The 18,679-nt window shown below is 46.4% G+C and overlaps 1 protein-coding gene across 1 annotated transcript in view; it reads right to left on the bottom strand.

Annotated features, from left to right (window-relative positions):
* Maea (macrophage erythroblast attacher, E3 ubiquitin ligase) overlaps window positions 1-18,679 on the bottom strand; it is a 35,803-nt gene that overhangs the window by 6,326 nt on the left and 10,798 nt on the right. Inside the window, exons 2-5 of the mRNA XM_055623958.1 lie at window positions 9,619-9,801; window positions 7,557-7,760; window positions 5,173-5,295; window positions 1,034-1,110 (exon numbers count right to left, since the gene is read on the bottom strand). Coding sequence (XP_055479933.1) covers window positions 1,034-1,110; window positions 5,173-5,295; window positions 7,557-7,760; window positions 9,619-9,801 — 587 coding nt within the window. The remainder of the gene's footprint in view (window positions 1-1,033; window positions 1,111-5,172; window positions 5,296-7,556; window positions 7,761-9,618; window positions 9,802-18,679) is intronic.

Genomic DNA, 18,679 nt, shown 5'->3' with positions numbered 1-18,679 from the left:
CCTAAGCCAAGGGTAAAAGAGGTCCACAGCCAGCTCTAGCATGCCCTATCCTCACCCTCCCATGTTCCTAGGAAATAGCAGTCTTGGGTTCACTAAAAGCTAAGCCTTGGCTGGGCCTCACCTAGGCTTCTCTGGTGGGACATGTCACTACTGAGTCTCAGCATCACAGACAGGCACCATCTGGACATACTCCTTCAGTGCCTATGCTGGAAAGTGCCTGCAGCTGAGCACGTGTCCAGGAAGCAGTAGGTTTTCATTGGCCTGCCACATGACCCTGACCACAATGCTCTTTTCTGCTCACACTCCAGGACTAACTTGGGCAGGGGCCTTGGCAAAGCTGGAACTAGAGAACCCCAACTACAGAAGTTACTGCCCCACCAGATGACACTAGGAAGGCTTCACAAGCTGACTAAAGGCAAGTGGTTGAGGAGAAAGAGTGGAAACTGGTGCTTGGTACTCTGTGACACTCCAGCCAAACAAGGGTGAGCAGGTATGCTGGCTGCCCTTTCCACTTAGGTTTGACTGCTAGAGACCCACTAGGGACCTGCCAGGAAGTGGGCACATGGGCAGCCAGGCACTGTTTCCTGTATCCTTAGGGCAAAAACAGACCTCTGAAGCTCAGATACGCCTGCAGAAAGCCTCAGGCATTCTTTCTAAAGTAAGCATGCTCTCAGATGGCCATGAAAAAAACCTCAGACCAAGACACCTTGAACTGACCAGTTCAGTTTCCCTTGGAGAATACTTGTTACTTAAAGCTGATGACTATTTCCCAAGTGGAAAAGAAGGGACCCAGAGCCCTGCTGGGATCCCACCTGGCTCACTTGGCAGCTTTGAGAGCCTGGACTGCCACTGACTGAGGAGCAGGGGCCTCAGTCTCTGGCTTGGGAACACAGAAATGTAGTGTGCATGTAGGATCGAGGCCATCTGACTGGAAGCACACCAACATGTGTGTTTCCCTCTCCAGAACCCCAAACCTGAGGATGGAAAATGGGCAGTGGCAACTGAATGTCCTGCTACATGTGGCGCAGCCTACCTCACGGCGTCCAAGCGTTTGTTCTGCCGGACAAGTTCAATGAACTCCTGAATCCTGAGGCTGAACTCCAAGCAACTCTGAGGACAAAGACAGAGTTAGAAGGTGCCACCTGTCCGCAGTGCCAGGCCTAGGAGCCTGGCACAGGTCCCACAAATTCGACCAGAAAGCTCAGGGCCTCTCCATGGCGCTGGGAAGCAGTGCTGTGTCCAGAGCCTCTATTCTGATAGAGAAGCAGCAGTCTTCTTCCAGCAGGACAAAGCACTATGCAGATGGTGAGCCCAGGCCCCTGAGACAGCCATGTGGCACCTGTATGAGCAGCAGACTGGGACTGTCATCAGCTCCCAGAGAAAATGGAGTAAGGTAAGTGACTGTATGAGGAAACCCTGCCAACTCCCAGAGGCAGAGGGTCTTTCAGGTCCCCTACAGTCAAGATCCTGTAGTCTGTGAATGCTATAAAGTGCTCTTCCTCTAAACATGCTTCCTCTAGCTGGGCATGGTGGTGCGCCCATTTAATCACAGCACCCAGGAGGCAGAGGCAGGCAAATCCTGTGAGTTCAGGGCCAGCCTGATCTACATAGTAGTTCCAGGACAGTCAGGGCTATGTAAAGAGGCCTTGCTTCAATCTCCCTACCACCTCCACCACAAGGCTTCAACTCAGCACATTTCTTGTCTGTCCTGTAACTGGCCAAGTTGGTGACGGCTCTGGAAACTTTCCACAAGCTGTTTACCAATACTCTGATATCTGCTGGAAGAAGTCAGTGCCCCACGTGGGTGTGAGGTAGGCTAGAAAGTGGTACCTCAAAGACAGGGAACACTCTGGCAACGACATAAAGATAGAAGGCTGATATCAAAGAGAACTCTTAAAAACTGTGATAAAGATGAAGTGTAGCAGGTCTGCAGAGATGGCTCAGTGCTTAAGAGCACTGTCTGCTCTACCAGAGGACCGGGATTCAACTCTCAGCACCACACGGCAGCTCACAACTGTCTGTAACTCCAGTTCCAGGTGGTCAGACACCTTTACACCAATGTTCATAAAATAAAATTAAAAAAAATGAAGTGTAGCTCTCCACAATTAATGGCCCCTGGTAGGGGTGCAGGTGGGAAAAGATTCAGCTTTCTTTAAGGGGCTGGCCAGCAGGAGTTGGTCAATGCTCTGTGACTACATAGGCAACACAAAATAGACTTCTTTTTTGGGAGGGGGGAGGTCACAACAGTGGGGATGTGGACTCAGGAGAACTGGAAAGTGAGTGTGATAGGGTTCATGATGTAAAATTCCAAAAATTAATAAAGGCATTATGTTAAGGCTGAAAAGATGACCAGGAATGTTCCAGGCAGAAACAGAGACAGAAGAAAGGCCCTGGGAAGGAAGGAACAAGGTACCCAGAGCAGCGAGCCCACAACCTAAGGTCCAGGCTGGTGGGATCAGAGGAGATCCCACCATTCATGGGCAGGCCCCATGAATGGCAGAAGCTCCAAGATTTGCAGTTGTGAGGGAGACCTGAGCTCAGCACTGCAGTGACTCTTGGGGACAGTGCCAGGCGTGCTGGTAAATGCAGTCTACACAGAAGCTCCAAGCTAACCCTGAAATCAGTGCTACACTCCATTGTAGGCAGAGGTTCCTGTGCCCAGAAGACTGTAACAACTCACACATAAAGCTCCTTTCTGGGCAAGTAATAACCTAAAGATCCCAGGTATGAGGCAGTGGATATAAACAAACACCTAGGAGGCTGAGGCAAGACCTCAGTAAATCTGAGGTCATAGCGTAGGCAATGTCCACCCAAAAGCCGCTCAAAACATAAAATATATTCTGCTGGAAAGAGGAATGAGAACATGAAAAACTAGTCTAAGACTACTTATCAGGTCACTGATTCCAGAGAATCCCTATTACAACGGTAAAAACAGACTTCACATAGCAAGTAAATCATTTACAAACATGTAAGGCTTAAATTCACAGGGGCTGGAGAGATGGCTCAGAGGTAAGAGCACTGGCAACTCTTCTTCCAGAGGTCCTGAGTTCAATTCCGAGCAAACACATGGTAGCTCACAAGCACCTATAATGAGATCTGGTGCCCTCTTCTGGCAAGCAGGTGTACATGCAGGCAAAACACTGTACACATAATAAATAAATCTTTTAAAGAAACATTGTATATATAATAAATATATTTTTTTAAAAAAGACCTAAATTCACTTCCTCAGTGCTGCATCCTTCCCCACTTAACTGCGTGTGCATCCAACTCCCATGGCCCAGCTCAACACAACCCCAGCAGAACATATCCACACAGCTACACAAGCCTATTCCACCAATACAATGTAACCTCCATAGCTGATGTGGAGTCAGAAAGATGTCCACTCCTGGTCCCTGCACTACGCCCTCGACACTAGGCTGAGGGCAAAGCAGGCTGGAAACACAGTGTATTCCAAGCCAGAGCAGCGCCTGTCCTGACTGAGTGGTGGGTGGCAAACTTGATACAATCAGGAAAAGACAGGGTACCCCAGGGCTCCTCAGGAGCAGTATGGGTCCACTGATGAGTGGAGGTGCTTATGGTGCTGTGCTCTCTTCAAACCAGACAAACAGGAACTGAAGGTGAATCTGCACATTAGAGCCCCGTAAGCTTCAGAGTAACACTGTTCCTTCTACAGTTGGTGACCAGTGAGATGTTCATAAGCAGGACGAAGCCACTGCACAGGTATTGAAGGAAAAGCACTATTTTTTGCTTTGCAAAACATAAACCTTAAACCAGTCTTTATTCTTTAGGGGGAACATTCACTCTAACAGTTAACTAAATCAACTCCCCAGACCTGAATCTGAAACACGCATCTACCAAACCAGGTAGTGGGATGGCTGGCCACCCTGATCGCTCTGCAGTAGCTGGAGCTTCCAAGTTTACTGCTCTGTGTGATTCTAGACTCAAGGCCTTAAGGATGCTCTTTCAGCGTCCTGGCAAGTTTAGGGTCCAAAGCTAAATTGCAGATCTTAACTTGATGCCCTGCTATGCAGTATTTCCAATTTAGTGAAGCTGGGTCTGAGATGCTTCTCTTCCCATTCAACTAGTGTCTGATCTGTGGGGGCCTCCGTGCAGTGTGGCTCCTCCACTACTTTCCTCATTGGAGAGGAGAGCATGGTGCAATGCCACATTCCAATGTGAGGGGCAAGCCTGTCACTAGGCACCTTCACAAAGTAAAGTTCTCTTCAATGGAGAACTGCTAACATTCGCTTCTACCTTACTTCTTAGACACTGAAGCAATGCTCACGCTGTCAGCATTCATTTAGCACCTCAACTTCTCAAGCTTTGCCTACCCAGAGTGTCTATCCTGGGCCCACATGGAACACCTACAGTAAATTCAGGAAGCTTGTAGACAGGCTGCCTAAAGAGGTCAAAGCTTGGGAGATGGCCTCATGGAAGAGATAAAAATGCCCAGTGTTCCTTCTCTGGGAGGGAGTGAGGGTGGAACTCATTGGCCAGACTGATACACAACAATTCTGGCTTTCCTGTTAGGAGTTCCATACCAAGATCCTTTCTTTAAGGGGGCACTGGTGGCTCTACTCTGTTGTCCCATCTTCGTCTCACACTCACTTGGCGGCCCTGAGTGGCAGAGTGTGATTCTTGGCCGGTGACTACAAGCACCCCAACAAGCTCAACCAGATGGGCTAAAGCAGACTCAGTTTAGAAACAGAAACATGGCTCCTGTGCTGGAGGCAGGGCTGTTAATGAAAGCTAACATATTTCTGCTACAAAGCAGAAAGCAAGTTTAAGCCCTGTGGTCCAGGCTTTACTTTTAGGGAACACTTCAAAAGCACAAAGGGTATACTCAGTAGACATCACAGCCCAGAGTTCTGACTGACTGGGGAACCTCCAGGCTGCTTCTCCTCTAAGTGCAGTGGGCGTGAATGCTGAACCTGTAATGGGACCAAACCAACAACACACCTCAGGGTGAAGCACCATCACCCAAATACCCCAAACCCCACCCACCCCAAACCCAACAACTCTACCTCACAAACCAGAACCAACCCAAAGTCTGCAAGCAGGTGAAGCCATGGTGGTCCTGGGCAGGTGGCACAGGGTCCACCCCACCTTGGCCCCTCCTCCAAAAGAGACTCACCTTCCCCAGCAGAAGGCCCGCCCAGGAAGCCCACACACCTTCATCTTCCGAAGTCGAGACTTGTTATCATGGCACCAGGCAAGGCAGGTGGCTGTCTCACGCCTCTCCAAGGACTCCTCCACTTCTTTGGCTGTCAGGAACATCTCGATATTCACAAGGTCCTTAGAGGAAGGGGCAGCTCAGGTCACAACATGCCTGTGGCCTACAGGCAGGGGCAACTGGTTTCTACCCTCTCCACTCCAGCCTCCCACTCAAAGTTTAGGCTTTGCCCTAGTGCACCCCGCCTCTAGCCCAGCCTGTTGAGGGCACTGCACACAGACACATACCCAGGGAGTAAGATTCCAGGGAACAAAAATGGTCCACGAGGACTGGGAAACTTACATGTGTCAAATGCCTACTGGTTAGGGGATGCAGACCCACCCTGCTGCAATCAAGAAGGGCCAACAAGGACCATAAGCACCACACACACACTTGGACTGGCTCCCAGCATGGGATACAGGCCCTCTCTGGTTAATCTTGTCACTTGATGAGATTTTAGAATCACCATGGAAATTAATGTCTGGGCATATCTGTAAGGGATTACCTAGATTAGGTAAACTGAGGTGGGAAAATTCATTTTAAAATGTGGATTATACCATTCCAAGAGCTGGGGATCTCAAGATCAAAAATAGAGAAAGCAAGCTGCACACAAGTAACTGTCTCTATGATTTCCTGACCATGAGTACACATCAACAGCGGCCTCCTGCTTCTGCAGCCATGCCCTCTCTGGAACTCTGTGACAAATTTAACCTTCCTTCACTAAGCTAATTTTGTCAGGCATTTTGTTGCAGCAACAACAAAAGTAAATAACACCCCCACCAATCCCCCAACACAATATACAACCACTTTCAAGCCCTCAGCATAGGGTACAATGGCCCCACACCTCCATCTTCAAGTTTTGATTGTCTATTCTGAACACATTTGGAAGTGAGTGTGTGAATGTGTGTGAGACAGAGAGTGTGTGTGAGATACAACACTCTTCCCAGTGCCTGTGCTCTTTGAAAAGGGTGAACGATGGATCATCTGCTGAGCTCTGGAGGGTTCACATAGGTTAGGGCCTTTCTACATCTATGGGTCCAGCAAGATTAGCAAGAATGAGTGGCTAGGGCTATGAGATGTATACACATTACAAGAAAAGCAGGAAAACTACCTAAAGTAAATGTATGTATGTATGTATGTATGTATGTATGTATGTATATATATATATATATATATATATATATATATATATATTTTAAATCGCACTGATTTCAATATTAATGTGTAGAAGCACGGTGATCAGGGAACAACTTGCAGAAGTCACATCCCTCTTTCCACCATGTGGGTTCACAGGGTCAAAAATCAGTTAAGCTTTGGCAATAAGTGTCTTTACCTGCTGAACCATCTCACCAGCCAGAAAACATAATTTCAAAAGCCACGTTTCATTCCTATCTGAGATGTGCTCCAATAAAAACACATTAATAAAAAAAGCTTTTCAACTAAGAAAGAGAATACCAGCACAAAACAACTGCTAATTCCTAGCTGAGCTATGTGCACAGTATGCTCTGGCCAGGATCCACAGGGACCTGCTCTTCCTCCTGCCAAACCCCTTGACAAGGTCCTCATTAGCATCACATCCCAAGCACTGGGTTCTACACCTGCAAGACAATGGCCAAGGGAAGAAAGGGAGCTGACATTATGGGAAGCTCCTTTCCAGAGCACGGATGGCGGAGCATGCAGAGCCCGCTGCTGAACATGGTCTAGACATAGCCTCTAAATAAAAGAAATCATGATAAAAGACTCCTATTTCTCCTATTTTAAGATAAACAATTTTAATAAGCAGACTAGAGCCAAGACCAATGCAGTTAAAACCAATGGCTGGCATGATGTGCCTAGCTCAGTTGGATAAAGATGCTACCAAGCCTGACAACCTGAGTTCAAGCTCCATGACTCATATGATAGGAGAAAACTGACATGCCACATGACCCCCATGATAAATTTAATAAAAATGAAAAAATAATGGCTTACAAGAAAACTATCAAGAAGAAAGTAGGGTAAGCCTTGGGCTCAGTGATGCACTCTGTGGTGGCCAGGTACAGGCTGGGTATTTAGTGTCTAGCGGCAGACCATAACCAGTGGTCACTGGCCAGGGGCAGAAAGGCAGCAATACCTTTCCCTGGCTATGTGGTCATGTCAGTAACTCCAGGGAGCTCCTGTCATGAACACTGACCTTCTGGCCTCCTCAGGCATGAGGCTAACAAGTTCAAGTGCAAATATAAGTTCAAGTTGGCCAAAAGCAAGTTGCTTGTATCCTGTGCTCTTCGCTGACTGCAGAGGCACCACAATGGGTGGGATCAGAGGGAATGCCAACCAAGACAGGGGACCAAGAGTTCGAAGAGCCCACCTCAATGCCACTCTGGCGAGCCAGCTTCACGGCCGTGTTGTAGTACCCGCAGCGCAGCAGATGCTCCACCATCATGCGGTCCATGCGCTTCCGCTTCCACATGCTGGCTGCCGCGGGCTGGTCACTGCTGTGCTCCTTGAGGTGCTCGATCCTGCGTTTGCAGAGCTTGGCACTCTCATCCTCCGCCTGGATGGACTCCACTGCCTAAGTCACAGCAGACACACTTTAGATGTTTGTCCCATGACCCTACCACCAGCCACGGAAACATACATACGTGCTTTCCTCTGAACGCTCTCAAAAGACAAGCAACAAAAAGCAAAAGCTGGGGATGTTTTTGGACTATATGAAGAAATAAAAAAGAAATCTGGTTCTACATTTGTTTGGGGTGAATTTGAACGAGACAGTGATTACTGAGAAATACACAGACCCACTACTTCGTGCATGACGTCTTATCTCCCTCAAAAAGGTCTACCATGCATGTATATCTTATTTTGGTTTAAGCTATACTGTCAGTTGCTTAAAGTCTGAAATTTGCTGTACTTTGTCTTATTATTTACTACAAAGTGACCATTTATTCATTTTGAGATAAGGTCCAACTATGTAACCCTAGCTGGCCTGGAACTTGCTATCTAAACCAAGCTGTCCTTAAACTCACTAAAATCTTCTGGCTCTGCCTCCTGAATGCTAGCATTAAAAGCACGTGTCACCATGCTTAGACTGGCTTTTAAATCATACATGCAGGCTCATACTGAGGCCTGAAGCCAGTACTTCAGCAGCCCCACTCCCAATCTGTGGACCCAACATTAGCCCTGTCCTCACCCCCCCACAACCCCACCACACACACACACACACACACACACACACACACACACACACACACGAGGAGCCAGGTCTGATGTCACTGGAATAACCTTTCATAGCCACGGAGCTAACAGTTAAATCAGGGTACCACAGGCAGGCCCCTGCTGGCTCTTCCCTCGAGCCTCACCATCACTTTCAGTCACTGCTACCAGGACGGCTGCTAGGCTACAGTTCCGCTGGTAGTGGGTTTTTTCCTTGGCTACTGTTAGGGTTGATCTCGGTGTGAGGCCTTCAGTCTCACTGTGTAACACACTAGGTAAGTTTATCTTTACCTGTGCTGTAGCGGTCTATGAGCCAATGACTTCAGTAGCCACTGTCATTCACCCTGTCCTGTGTCTCCCCCTTCTTGTCAGAAGTCCATCATCTCTAATGTACTTGCCTTCTAGACAATCTCTTTGGGGCCACTTTCCAGTCCTGGTAGTCAACCACTGAGCAACATCACCAGCCTGGCTAGTATTTGTTTGTGACAGATTCTCACTATGTGGTCCCCGAAAGCCTGGCGCTTGGTATGTAACCAGACCAGCCTCAAACTCAGATGGATTGTCTGTTACTTTTTCCCAAGTGCTGGGATTAATGGTGTGTGCCACCAGTGTTCAGCCCTGGTTACTGCTTTTTTTTTTTTTTTTTTTGGGGGGGGGGGGTTTGAGACAGGGTTTCTCTGTGTAACCTTGGCTGTCCTGGACTCACTTTGTAGATCAGGCTGGCCTCGAACTCACAGCTATCTGCTGCCTCTGCCCCACTGAGTTCTGGGATTACTGGCATGCAGCAGCACGCCCTGCTCTTCCCTACAGGTTTGCAATTTGTTTTCTGGCTACTTTCCTGGGCGCCAGAGTCATCTGTCATATGACCTCGATGCTGAGACAATGCTCCAGGACAGCTGCAGCCCTCCGGCCTCTTCCTCTATCTGACCCCATCTGTGCTGGGACTGGTGAGTCTCTTCTGCTGCCTGAGTTCTTCCCTCTGGGAAGATGTTTTAAAGGACAGTCAAGTCTTTAAAGGGTCATCCTCAGTGGCTAGGTCATTCCGACAGTCCCAGGAAGTTCTGGGGTGGACATCAGTCTCTGTAAGCCCTAGCTTCCCGACAGGTCAGGTTTCTGACACTTTTAGTTCTCTTTCTGGCAGCATGAGGCCTGAACATCCTGCCCACAGGATGCTGCCTATGTCTCAATCTCCAGTCAGGGTCCACTCCCGGAGGACAAACCTTCCTCTTGAGGACACTCAGCTTCTCCACCACACCATCCAGTAGGCTGACCACAGAGTCCACAGCTGGGCAACCACTCAGTGTCTTCTCAAGCTCAGCTACCACCATGGTGACGTGGCTGGTCTCCCGATCAATGTTTTTCTGAGCAGCTCGGAAGCGTTTATTCAGTGTCTCATAGGGCACCTAGACAAGAAAAGGCAGAAAGAACCTCAACCCTGACCTTCAATGCACGGTGCAGCCCAGGCACAACACATGGGCCTCTTTCACATCTGGCACAGGCATCCTAAGACTCTCAGCTCTCAAAGAACACCTCACAGCACCCTCACAGCACAGCCCACAAAGTATGATGATGAGAAGTGGCCCAGAGCTTGGGAGGGAGACCAATGCTAAGACACATGCTGCCCTAACAGTGCCAAGCCACAATCTTTTCACCCAAACAAACAAACAAAGAAACAAGTGCATGTGAAAAAAATAACACGTCTAGAAAAAAACATGGTTAACAAGTGACCCAAAAGGAGATAAGGGAAAGGGACTTTCCATTTAGCCAGTAGGGAACTGGAGGTGAGGGCCGGGCAGTCAGGATGAGTTCATGCAGGGTTAATGTGAAGCCATCATTTTTCATGTGGAATTACAAACACACATTAACATTTCTCTTCCATGAAAAAATATTTTATCCCACTTGTAAAAAACAAAGAAAAACCTATTTCCTACGGAAAAATTAGAAAGTAAGGAATACATAAAGAATTGTCAAGATGGGCATGGTGGCACACTCCTGTAATCCCAGCACTCGTGGAATTAGAAGTAGGTGGATCTCTGTGAGTTAGAGGCCAGCCTGCTCTACAAATGAGTCCAGGACAGGCAAGGCCACACAGAGAAACTCTGCCTCAAAAAATACAAACCAAACAAACAAAAAAAAACCTGTCAAATCACTGCGATTTTTACCCTTCCAGAAAATCGCTGTCACTCTTCTCTCTCATTCCTGGCCCCAATGTGAAGCTGTGCCTGAGCACTGTGCCCCGCCTCTGTGGCAGGCTAAAAGTACAGCCACACTCACATCGCTACTGTTAGGTACTGCCAGTATCAACTGCTGTTACAGCAAACTCATCTGCAATGTTTTTTAAGACAGGGTTTCTTTATATTGCCCTGACAGTCCCGAAGCTCTGTAGTCCAAGCTGTTTGGAAAACTCAGAGATCCACCAGCTTCTGCCTCCATAGTGCTGGGATTAAAGTGCTGGGATCAATACCCAGCTCAAGCTCACCTGTAACCACCACTCAGCAACATGGGCAGACTCAAGAGGGCTCTGTAGCCCTCAACATGAAGCAGGCACAGACTGCACCAGCCAGCCTCTGAGTTCATGGTGAGGCCTGATGAAGGTAGGAATGTAGACAGAGACCTAGACCTGGTTCACCTTGAATCCTAGGTTTCTCGAGATGTAAAGAGTAACAATAACAGAAAACAAAATCCAAGGTCCAACATGTGGAAGGGCTGTGTGAACAAAGCCACCACAGAGCGTTACCAGTGACTATGACGACCATTTGGAATCTAAGGTAAGGCTGTAAAGCACAGGCCTTCATTGAACGTGGTTCACACAACCCACAGCACAGATGTCACTGAGCTAATGGGATGGATGGTACAGACCTGAAAGGCAGTGTGACAGCACCTAATACTATCAGGTGAGGGTCCTCTCGGGGTTCTGCACTGACTGAACGTGTGAGTCTACCTCAGAATAGCCCCAGTGTCAACTTCCTTTGGTCAGGCTTGTCAGACACCCCCACCCCCACCTCTACTTCCTTCTCTAGCCTACCTTCCCCTTCCGAAGGTCCCAGCATGATGGATTGACCTGTGCCTCCTAGGTCTTAGGGCAGATGCCGGAGCTCATCTAAAACTAGGGAATGGATAAAGTAGGTCTGTATATCCTTAGGGACTCTCACAACATGTCATGGTATAGCCAACAAATCAGGAAAGAGTTTCCCAAACCAACTTCTTCCCTGTACCCACCCAGGGCAGATGCTCTCCCTCTGGGCTGTGATTCCAAATCGAAAGTGCCAACAGCTCCTTCCAAAAGCCTCTGGAGAATGAACAAGCAGAATTTCAAAACACTAAAGATGTTGACCCAAGCTAAATCGCCACTCACAAATGAGGGCAGGATGAGGACATTTCCAGATATGCATGGTTGAAAAGTTCAGCAAGCACAAGCCTCTGCTGGAAGTAAAACTGCTCAGACAGTGCTCAGAGGTGAAACAGAAAGTCTCTGAGGGAAGACAACAGACACTGGACATGGTACTAAGGAAGAAACCAAGAAAAGACCCAATACCCCTAACAAAGATGGTAACTAACATGCCTACACGGTTAACGGACCTTAAGGAAAACTGGGAAATGAGGCAAAATACTAAATACATACTCTTCACAAAAAGAAACAAATGCGACAACAGCAAGGATGTGTCCAGAGTGGCAGAAAACAACCAATAGCATAAAAGGCAATGTAAGTCATGTGACTGACACAGAGGTACACACACCTGCGTTCCTCGAACTTGGAAGTAGAAGCAGAATTCCAGGGCCAACCTAGTTGATACACAGCAAATTCCAGGCACACTTCAGATACTTAGAAAGTTCTCATCCCAAAAACAACAAAACATCCCCCAAACTCAGAAAAAAAAAAAAAGAAAAAACAACAAATGTCTCTAATAATGCTGTGCAGGAATATAAAGGATGGAATGTATATGGAGAGATGGCTCATTCTATTCCAAAACCCACATCAAGCAGCTCAGAACAGCTTATACTCCAGCTCTAGGAGGCCCAACGCCCTCTTCTGATCTCGAAGGATACTACATTCACAAAACGCACACAAAGAATTTAAAAGAAAAGCTGGGCAGGATGGCGCAGGCCGGTAATTCCAGTACCCAGAAAGGCAGAGGCACTTAGATTCTGCGAGTTTGAGGCCAGCCTAGTCTACAAAGCAAGCCCAGGACAGCCAAGGCTACATAGAGAAATGCTGTCTCAAAACACAGCCCCCCAAAAACGAGGTGGGTCGGTGGGTTTTTAGCTTAGTGGTAGAGTGCTTGTAGCATAAGGCCCTGGGTTTGGTCCTCAGCTCTGAAGGAAAACAAAACTGACAAAAACATAAAAAAAAAAAAAAAAAAAAAAAAAAAAGAAGGAATTAAAAAGAAAACAAATTAAAAACAAACTGTAAAAGATGCTCATTACCATAGTTAGTGAAGAAATGTAAATAAAAGCTACAATGAAGCATCACCTTATAACTGTTACAACGGCTTTTATCAAGTCAAAATATAGCCAGGCACATGCTTTTAATCCCAGCAGGCAGAAGGGCAGAAGCTGAGTTCAGTTCAAGGCCAGTGTGTGTGGTCTACACAGGAAGTTCCCGACACAGATTTTGTTGTTGTCTCAAAGCAACAACAACAAAATCACACCCAAACCACAAAATGTATCAGCAAAGTGTCTTGCTGGTGAGGCTGGACTGGTGCTGCCATTGGGGATTAACATGAACAGACAACCACATCTGTTAGCAGGCCCACGTCTAGGTGTGCATCTAAAGAGCAGGATCTCTACAAGATGTTTACTGCAACATCCCCATCTGGGTGCTCATCAGCAAACGAATGAAGAAAATGCAGCATATACACACTAATTCAGCTTTACAATGCAAAATCCTGCCATACGCCATAATACGGATGAAGCCTGAGGGCACGCTCTATAAAATGAGCTGACCACACAGTGACCAACTGTTTCAGTCTACTGAACAGGAGTCTTTAAAAAACCAAGCTATGGCACACCCCTGTAATACCAGCACTCAGGGAGGTAGAGGCAGGTGGGTCTCTGTGAGTTTCAGGCCAGCCTGGTCTACAGAGCGAATTCCAGGACAGCCAAAGCTACACAAAGAAACCTAGTCTTGAAACCAAACAAAACAAAAAAAAATCATCAAACTTTCAGAAAACAAAAGTAGGATGCATGGTCAATCTCTAATGGCAGAACTTCAGTTCTACAAGATGGAATGTTCCAGAGACCATGAGGGTACATACAAGTAACAGTGCACACTGTATTTAACAATTCTATACTGTGCTTTCACTACAAACAGATACAAAGACAGACAGACAGACTGACTGACTGAAATGAAATATCCCAGGCTGGAATGTGGCTCAGTTGGCACAGACACTGCTTGCCCAGCACATATGAAGCCCTGACTTTGATGCCATCATTTTATAAAGACTGTGCACAGCGGTGGTGCACACCTGTAATCCTAGCACTCTGGAAGTGGAGGCAGAGGAATCAAAAGTTCAAGATCAGATCCTCTTTGACTACATAGTAAGTCTGGGGCAAAAGAAACCAAGTAACAACTTTGATAGGATACAAGCAATGGTAGCTGATGTCAAGACTTAGCTGAGTGTGTGGCACGTGTCTGTGTTCCCAGCACTCAGGAATCCAAGGCCAGAGGATAGTGACCTTGAGCTTTGACTGCATAAAGACATCCCATCTCAACACCACCATCACCCCAAACCAAACTGCAACAACAACAAAAACCTATTGATCTTTGTGATTCCCCTTAGCAAGGTGCTGGTCTGAGAATAGATATGGATCAAATAGCCCCCCACCCCTAAGAGAAATGGTAGTCATTACAACAGTATCAGGACTAAAAACTTGCCTGAAAGCAGAGAAAACCAAACCATGCCTCATACATCTACAAGACCACCCTGAAACAGATCACATATCCAAACATAAATGCAGACACTTCTGAGGAAACAAGACACTGTCCTGACCTTAGGAGGATACAAGCTTTGTAAGTGACACTAACCACACAAACTACGAAAGAAAACTCATTAACTCTCTTTACCAAACTCAAACTTCTGCCCTACAGACAACCACCTAAGGAATGAGAACAGATGCCAGACTGGAAGGAAGCCACTAGAAATGTACACATCTAGCATGAACGCTTCCAGAGAGAACATGGAATGCCTACAAAAAATTTAAAGTGAGGACAGCAACCACCCCATTGTCAACACAGGTCAGAGAGCTTGGCAGACATGCCATCCAAAATGACACATGGGAGACCTACAATGCAGCTTGTCACCAGGAAAATAGTTATTCTTAGACAGCACCTTGATCTGGCCATATCCCAGACTTCTGGCCAAAAACTCTTGAGTGTCTGTGAGCATGTGTCTGGATGAGACAGTGACCCAGTCCTCAGGAAAGCCCTCTTTGGCACGGTCCAAACAGCTGAAGAACTGAACAGAACACACATCCGCATCCAGGTGGGATGCTGCCGCTGTCAGTGTTCTTTCTGCCTTTGGATCAAGATGGCAGCAATGGCTTATCTTAGGTCTCAGATGCTTTGGATTAGAACCCTACCGTGATTTTCTTTGCGCTGAGAATGAACCACTTGGTATCTTGGGATCTCCCTTCCACAAGGCAATTCCCTATTTTTAATATTTCTATAAACACATTCTATCAAGTCTGTTTCTCTGGAGAACTCTGGTTCAAAGAACAACTCATGATAAGCTGATGAAGATGACCAAAAGTTGACCCCTGCTGGCTTTTGAATAATTGTCTGGAAAGCTGGAAAGTTTCTTGTGGAAAGAAATGCAGTAATCCCACCCAGATGATGCAGTGATGCCATCCCTTGAGGAAGGAAGAGACACTGCCCATCCAATGCTCACCAATAGGGATAAGAGCAAAGAAGCCAACTAGACCATCAATCAGAGGAGTAAACTACAGTTATGTAAAGGAGCGGAGACTAGGCTCACACCTGTGCTCCTCTGGGAAGCTCCTCTCACAGATTACCTTACATGGACAGCAGGATTCCCCCCCTCCCCAGCACTGCGCACCCCAGCTGCACCTGGCAATGTGTGAGGCATTCTTTTGCCTCAACTGGGTGTGGCTGTGAGCTAGTTTCTGTAAGGGGTTGGGGTGAAATCCTATCAACCTACCCAAAGGGAAGAATGAAGGAAAAAGAAAAATTAAAGACACAGGAAACAGAAAAAAATAGGATAGGACAGCAAGGCCATGGCATCACCATTATTTTAAACCCAGACAGAAAAAAAGGAATTTCAGAACAAGTGCCTACTTGCTCTTTTTTTTGAGACAGGGTTTCATGTAGCCCAAGCTGCTCTTAAATTCATAATCTTTGTGCCTCAGCAGTGTAAGTGCTAGAATTATAGGTATATACTAATCCCAACTGACAGAACCACCACTTTCTTTTTATAAACAACTCTGAAAAACAGAAGTAAAAAAGTAGCTCAGCGGGCACCATGTTCTGAGCCGTCATCACACACTAAACTGCAGGTTTGACACCAGTGTCATAAAGAAGCCAATAAATAAAAGCAGCCTGAGGCTCACACCATTTCACATTTCCTGGTTGTCATAATAAAAACTTAAATGAAGCCTGGCCTACAAAGCGAATCCAGGACGGCCAAGGCTACACAAAGAAACCCTGTCTAGAAAACAACAAAACAAACAAAGCAAAACCCAAACAAACAGAAAAGTTAAATGAGGCCAGGCTCGGCAATAGTGATTGTCATCTCGGCTATTCACAGCACTCAGGCAGGAAGACCATAAATGTGGGGCTACCCTGGGCTACACAGCAAGGCTCTGTCTGCAGATCTGCATATCTCATGTGATCATACCCCCACCCCCACCCCTTTCCCAAGGCAAGGTTTCTTTGTAGCTCTGGATGTCTTGGAACTCAATCTGTAGACCAGTCTTGCCTCCAACTCAGAGATCCGTCTGTCTCTGCCTCCTGAGTGCTGGGATTAAAGGCGTGAGCCACCACCACCTGGTGGAAAGGTGAAATCTGTTCTTAATATATTTTAACTCAATGTAACTCAGATATTTTAATGTAGATATACAATCAAGTTGTTTTTCTCCTTTTTGTACTGAATCTTTAAAAGCATAGTCCTCTTAACTCAGAGCATAGAACATTCCCAGCGCTCCCCAGCTATGCCCGCTCAGAGCTGCCCTGACAGGGGGTGGCACTCAGGCGTGATGGAGAGCTCCTCAGAATCTGGGACTCACGTCACTGACACCCTAGGGCCCAGGTAGAGCTGATGTGCTGTGAGCCCCAGACCATGCATTGCTTCTTGACCCAGTCACGATACAGACCTATCCTGAGAACAACTGCTCACACGTGGTGCAGAGCTGTGTATCCCAGCAATCAACAGAGCCACCCAGGCTGTGCCTTTTTCAGTTGCCAGTCAAGCTAACCCTTACAAAAGAGGGGGTGGGGGGGAGTGTTTATACAATTCACAAACTCTAAGCCCCCTTTAAAAAGTACCACTTAAGAGGTTTTAGTGTAATTGTAAGGTTGTGAAACCATTACCATCATCTGCTTGGAGAGCGTTTTCATAATCATGCCATGGCCATCCTTCCAGACACAGGAACCCAGCTATGACTCCATCTCCATTCTTGAAATTTCACACAAATGAAACCACAGGTTACAGGGACTTTTGCCTGACCTTTTCACTTTAATGTTGTTTCTGACACTGGTCCATGCTCTTTCTGGATGAGTAGTCCTGTGTTAATAACTCAGTTTATACACAAAATTGAGACCACATGCACTTTGGGACCATTTTGTGTAAGGTTGTCAAAATTTTTGTACCTTGTATGGACAGCAACTAATAAATGCCTAAAGTGTTTCTGTTTTTCATTTCCATCAACAGTACCTGAGTGTTTATGGTTTCGCCACATCATTCCCCTGCAGTCACCATGTCTCATTGGCTTTGGTCTGCATGTCCTTGATGACGAAAGATAGTGAGCACCTGCCTGTGTGCTTACTGACTGTATATATTTTCTGTAGAAAGCCTTTGAATTGTTCTGGGTTTTAGAATGCATGTAGGTGCACACAAACCACTGTAAAAAGGACTTTTATTTGCCTGTTTCAATTGTTGTCTCAGAGGCTTTAATTTAAAGCCTTTTTTTCTGCTAACCTAGGACTAGTCCTGGAAGGTTCTAGCCTCCATACAATCTAACCTAGGTCTGGAATAGTTTCAGCTTTGAGATTTACTACTTAATAAACTCACCCTTTTCTTGTTCTTACTGAGCTCTGGGCTGGCTGGTTCAATTCAGCAATTCTTGCTCAAATTCCTCTCCCAGCTGACTGATTCAATCTCACTTTTCTCTCTTGGCCCCTGCCTGAACTGCTCTACTTGGCCTCCAACTAACTCCAGCAATCTGCTCTAATCTCTTGGCTCCTTCTCATTCTCTAGTTCATTCGATCTTCACTGGAGTTCTCTCTCTGCAACCTATTACCGTCTCCATAAAACTGGCTTATCTTTCCTCATTTTGTGTTGCTCCCTTAAGTAGCTTCCCTGTCCTCTCTGTTCTCATGAGAGTTGGGCATATACTACTCTGTCTAATCACTTTTTCTGCCACTCAATTAGACATTACTTTTGAACATAGGCGCTTCCTTCTACAAACTAACTTTACCTTCACTGTTTGGGATTAAAGGCGTGTGCCACCACGTCTGGACCTAAGCTTTTCTTTACTTGACACTTGCTCCGTACCAGGCTGGCCTTGAACTCATATCTGCTTGCCTCTATCTACTGGATTAAAGGTGTGTTTGTATTCCAGACCTAGAAGGTCTTTGGATATGGTTTCTTGCCAGAGCAGCCATGTTCTGAATTAAAATTCCTCTACATCATGCGTACAGGGCAGAGGCGAACATTAATAGTGCCTTCTTAATCACTATTTATCAGGCAGGATCTCTGCCCAATTCAGAGTTTATTTGCATAGCCAGCTGCCTTATAAAACCCTACCTCAGCCTTCCAAGTGCTAGAATTCAGTCAGGCTACAGGCAAGCTACCACATCATGGCTTTATGTGGTTGTTGGGGCTCTAAACCCAGGTCCCCAAGCTTGCATGGTGAGAACTTTGCTTTTCTCCACTGTTTGCTCATTTAAAAATTTAAATTATTACTCAACAATAAGACTTCTTCATAGACTCTAAATAGGAGTTCTTATCAGATAGGTGATTTACAAATGTTTCTTCCTATTTTGTGAGTAGCTATCTTGGTCATCTCAAGAAGCTTACACAAATAATCTTTACTACATAGTTAAAA

Source organism: Psammomys obesus, unplaced genomic scaffold (genome assembly GCF_907164565.1).
Source record: "Psammomys obesus unplaced genomic scaffold, mPsaObe1.curated_primary_1811, whole genome shotgun sequence".
Lineage (NCBI taxonomy): Eukaryota > Metazoa > Chordata > Mammalia > Rodentia > Muridae > Psammomys > Psammomys obesus.
This window is presented reverse-complemented; position numbering and strand designations above follow the sequence as displayed.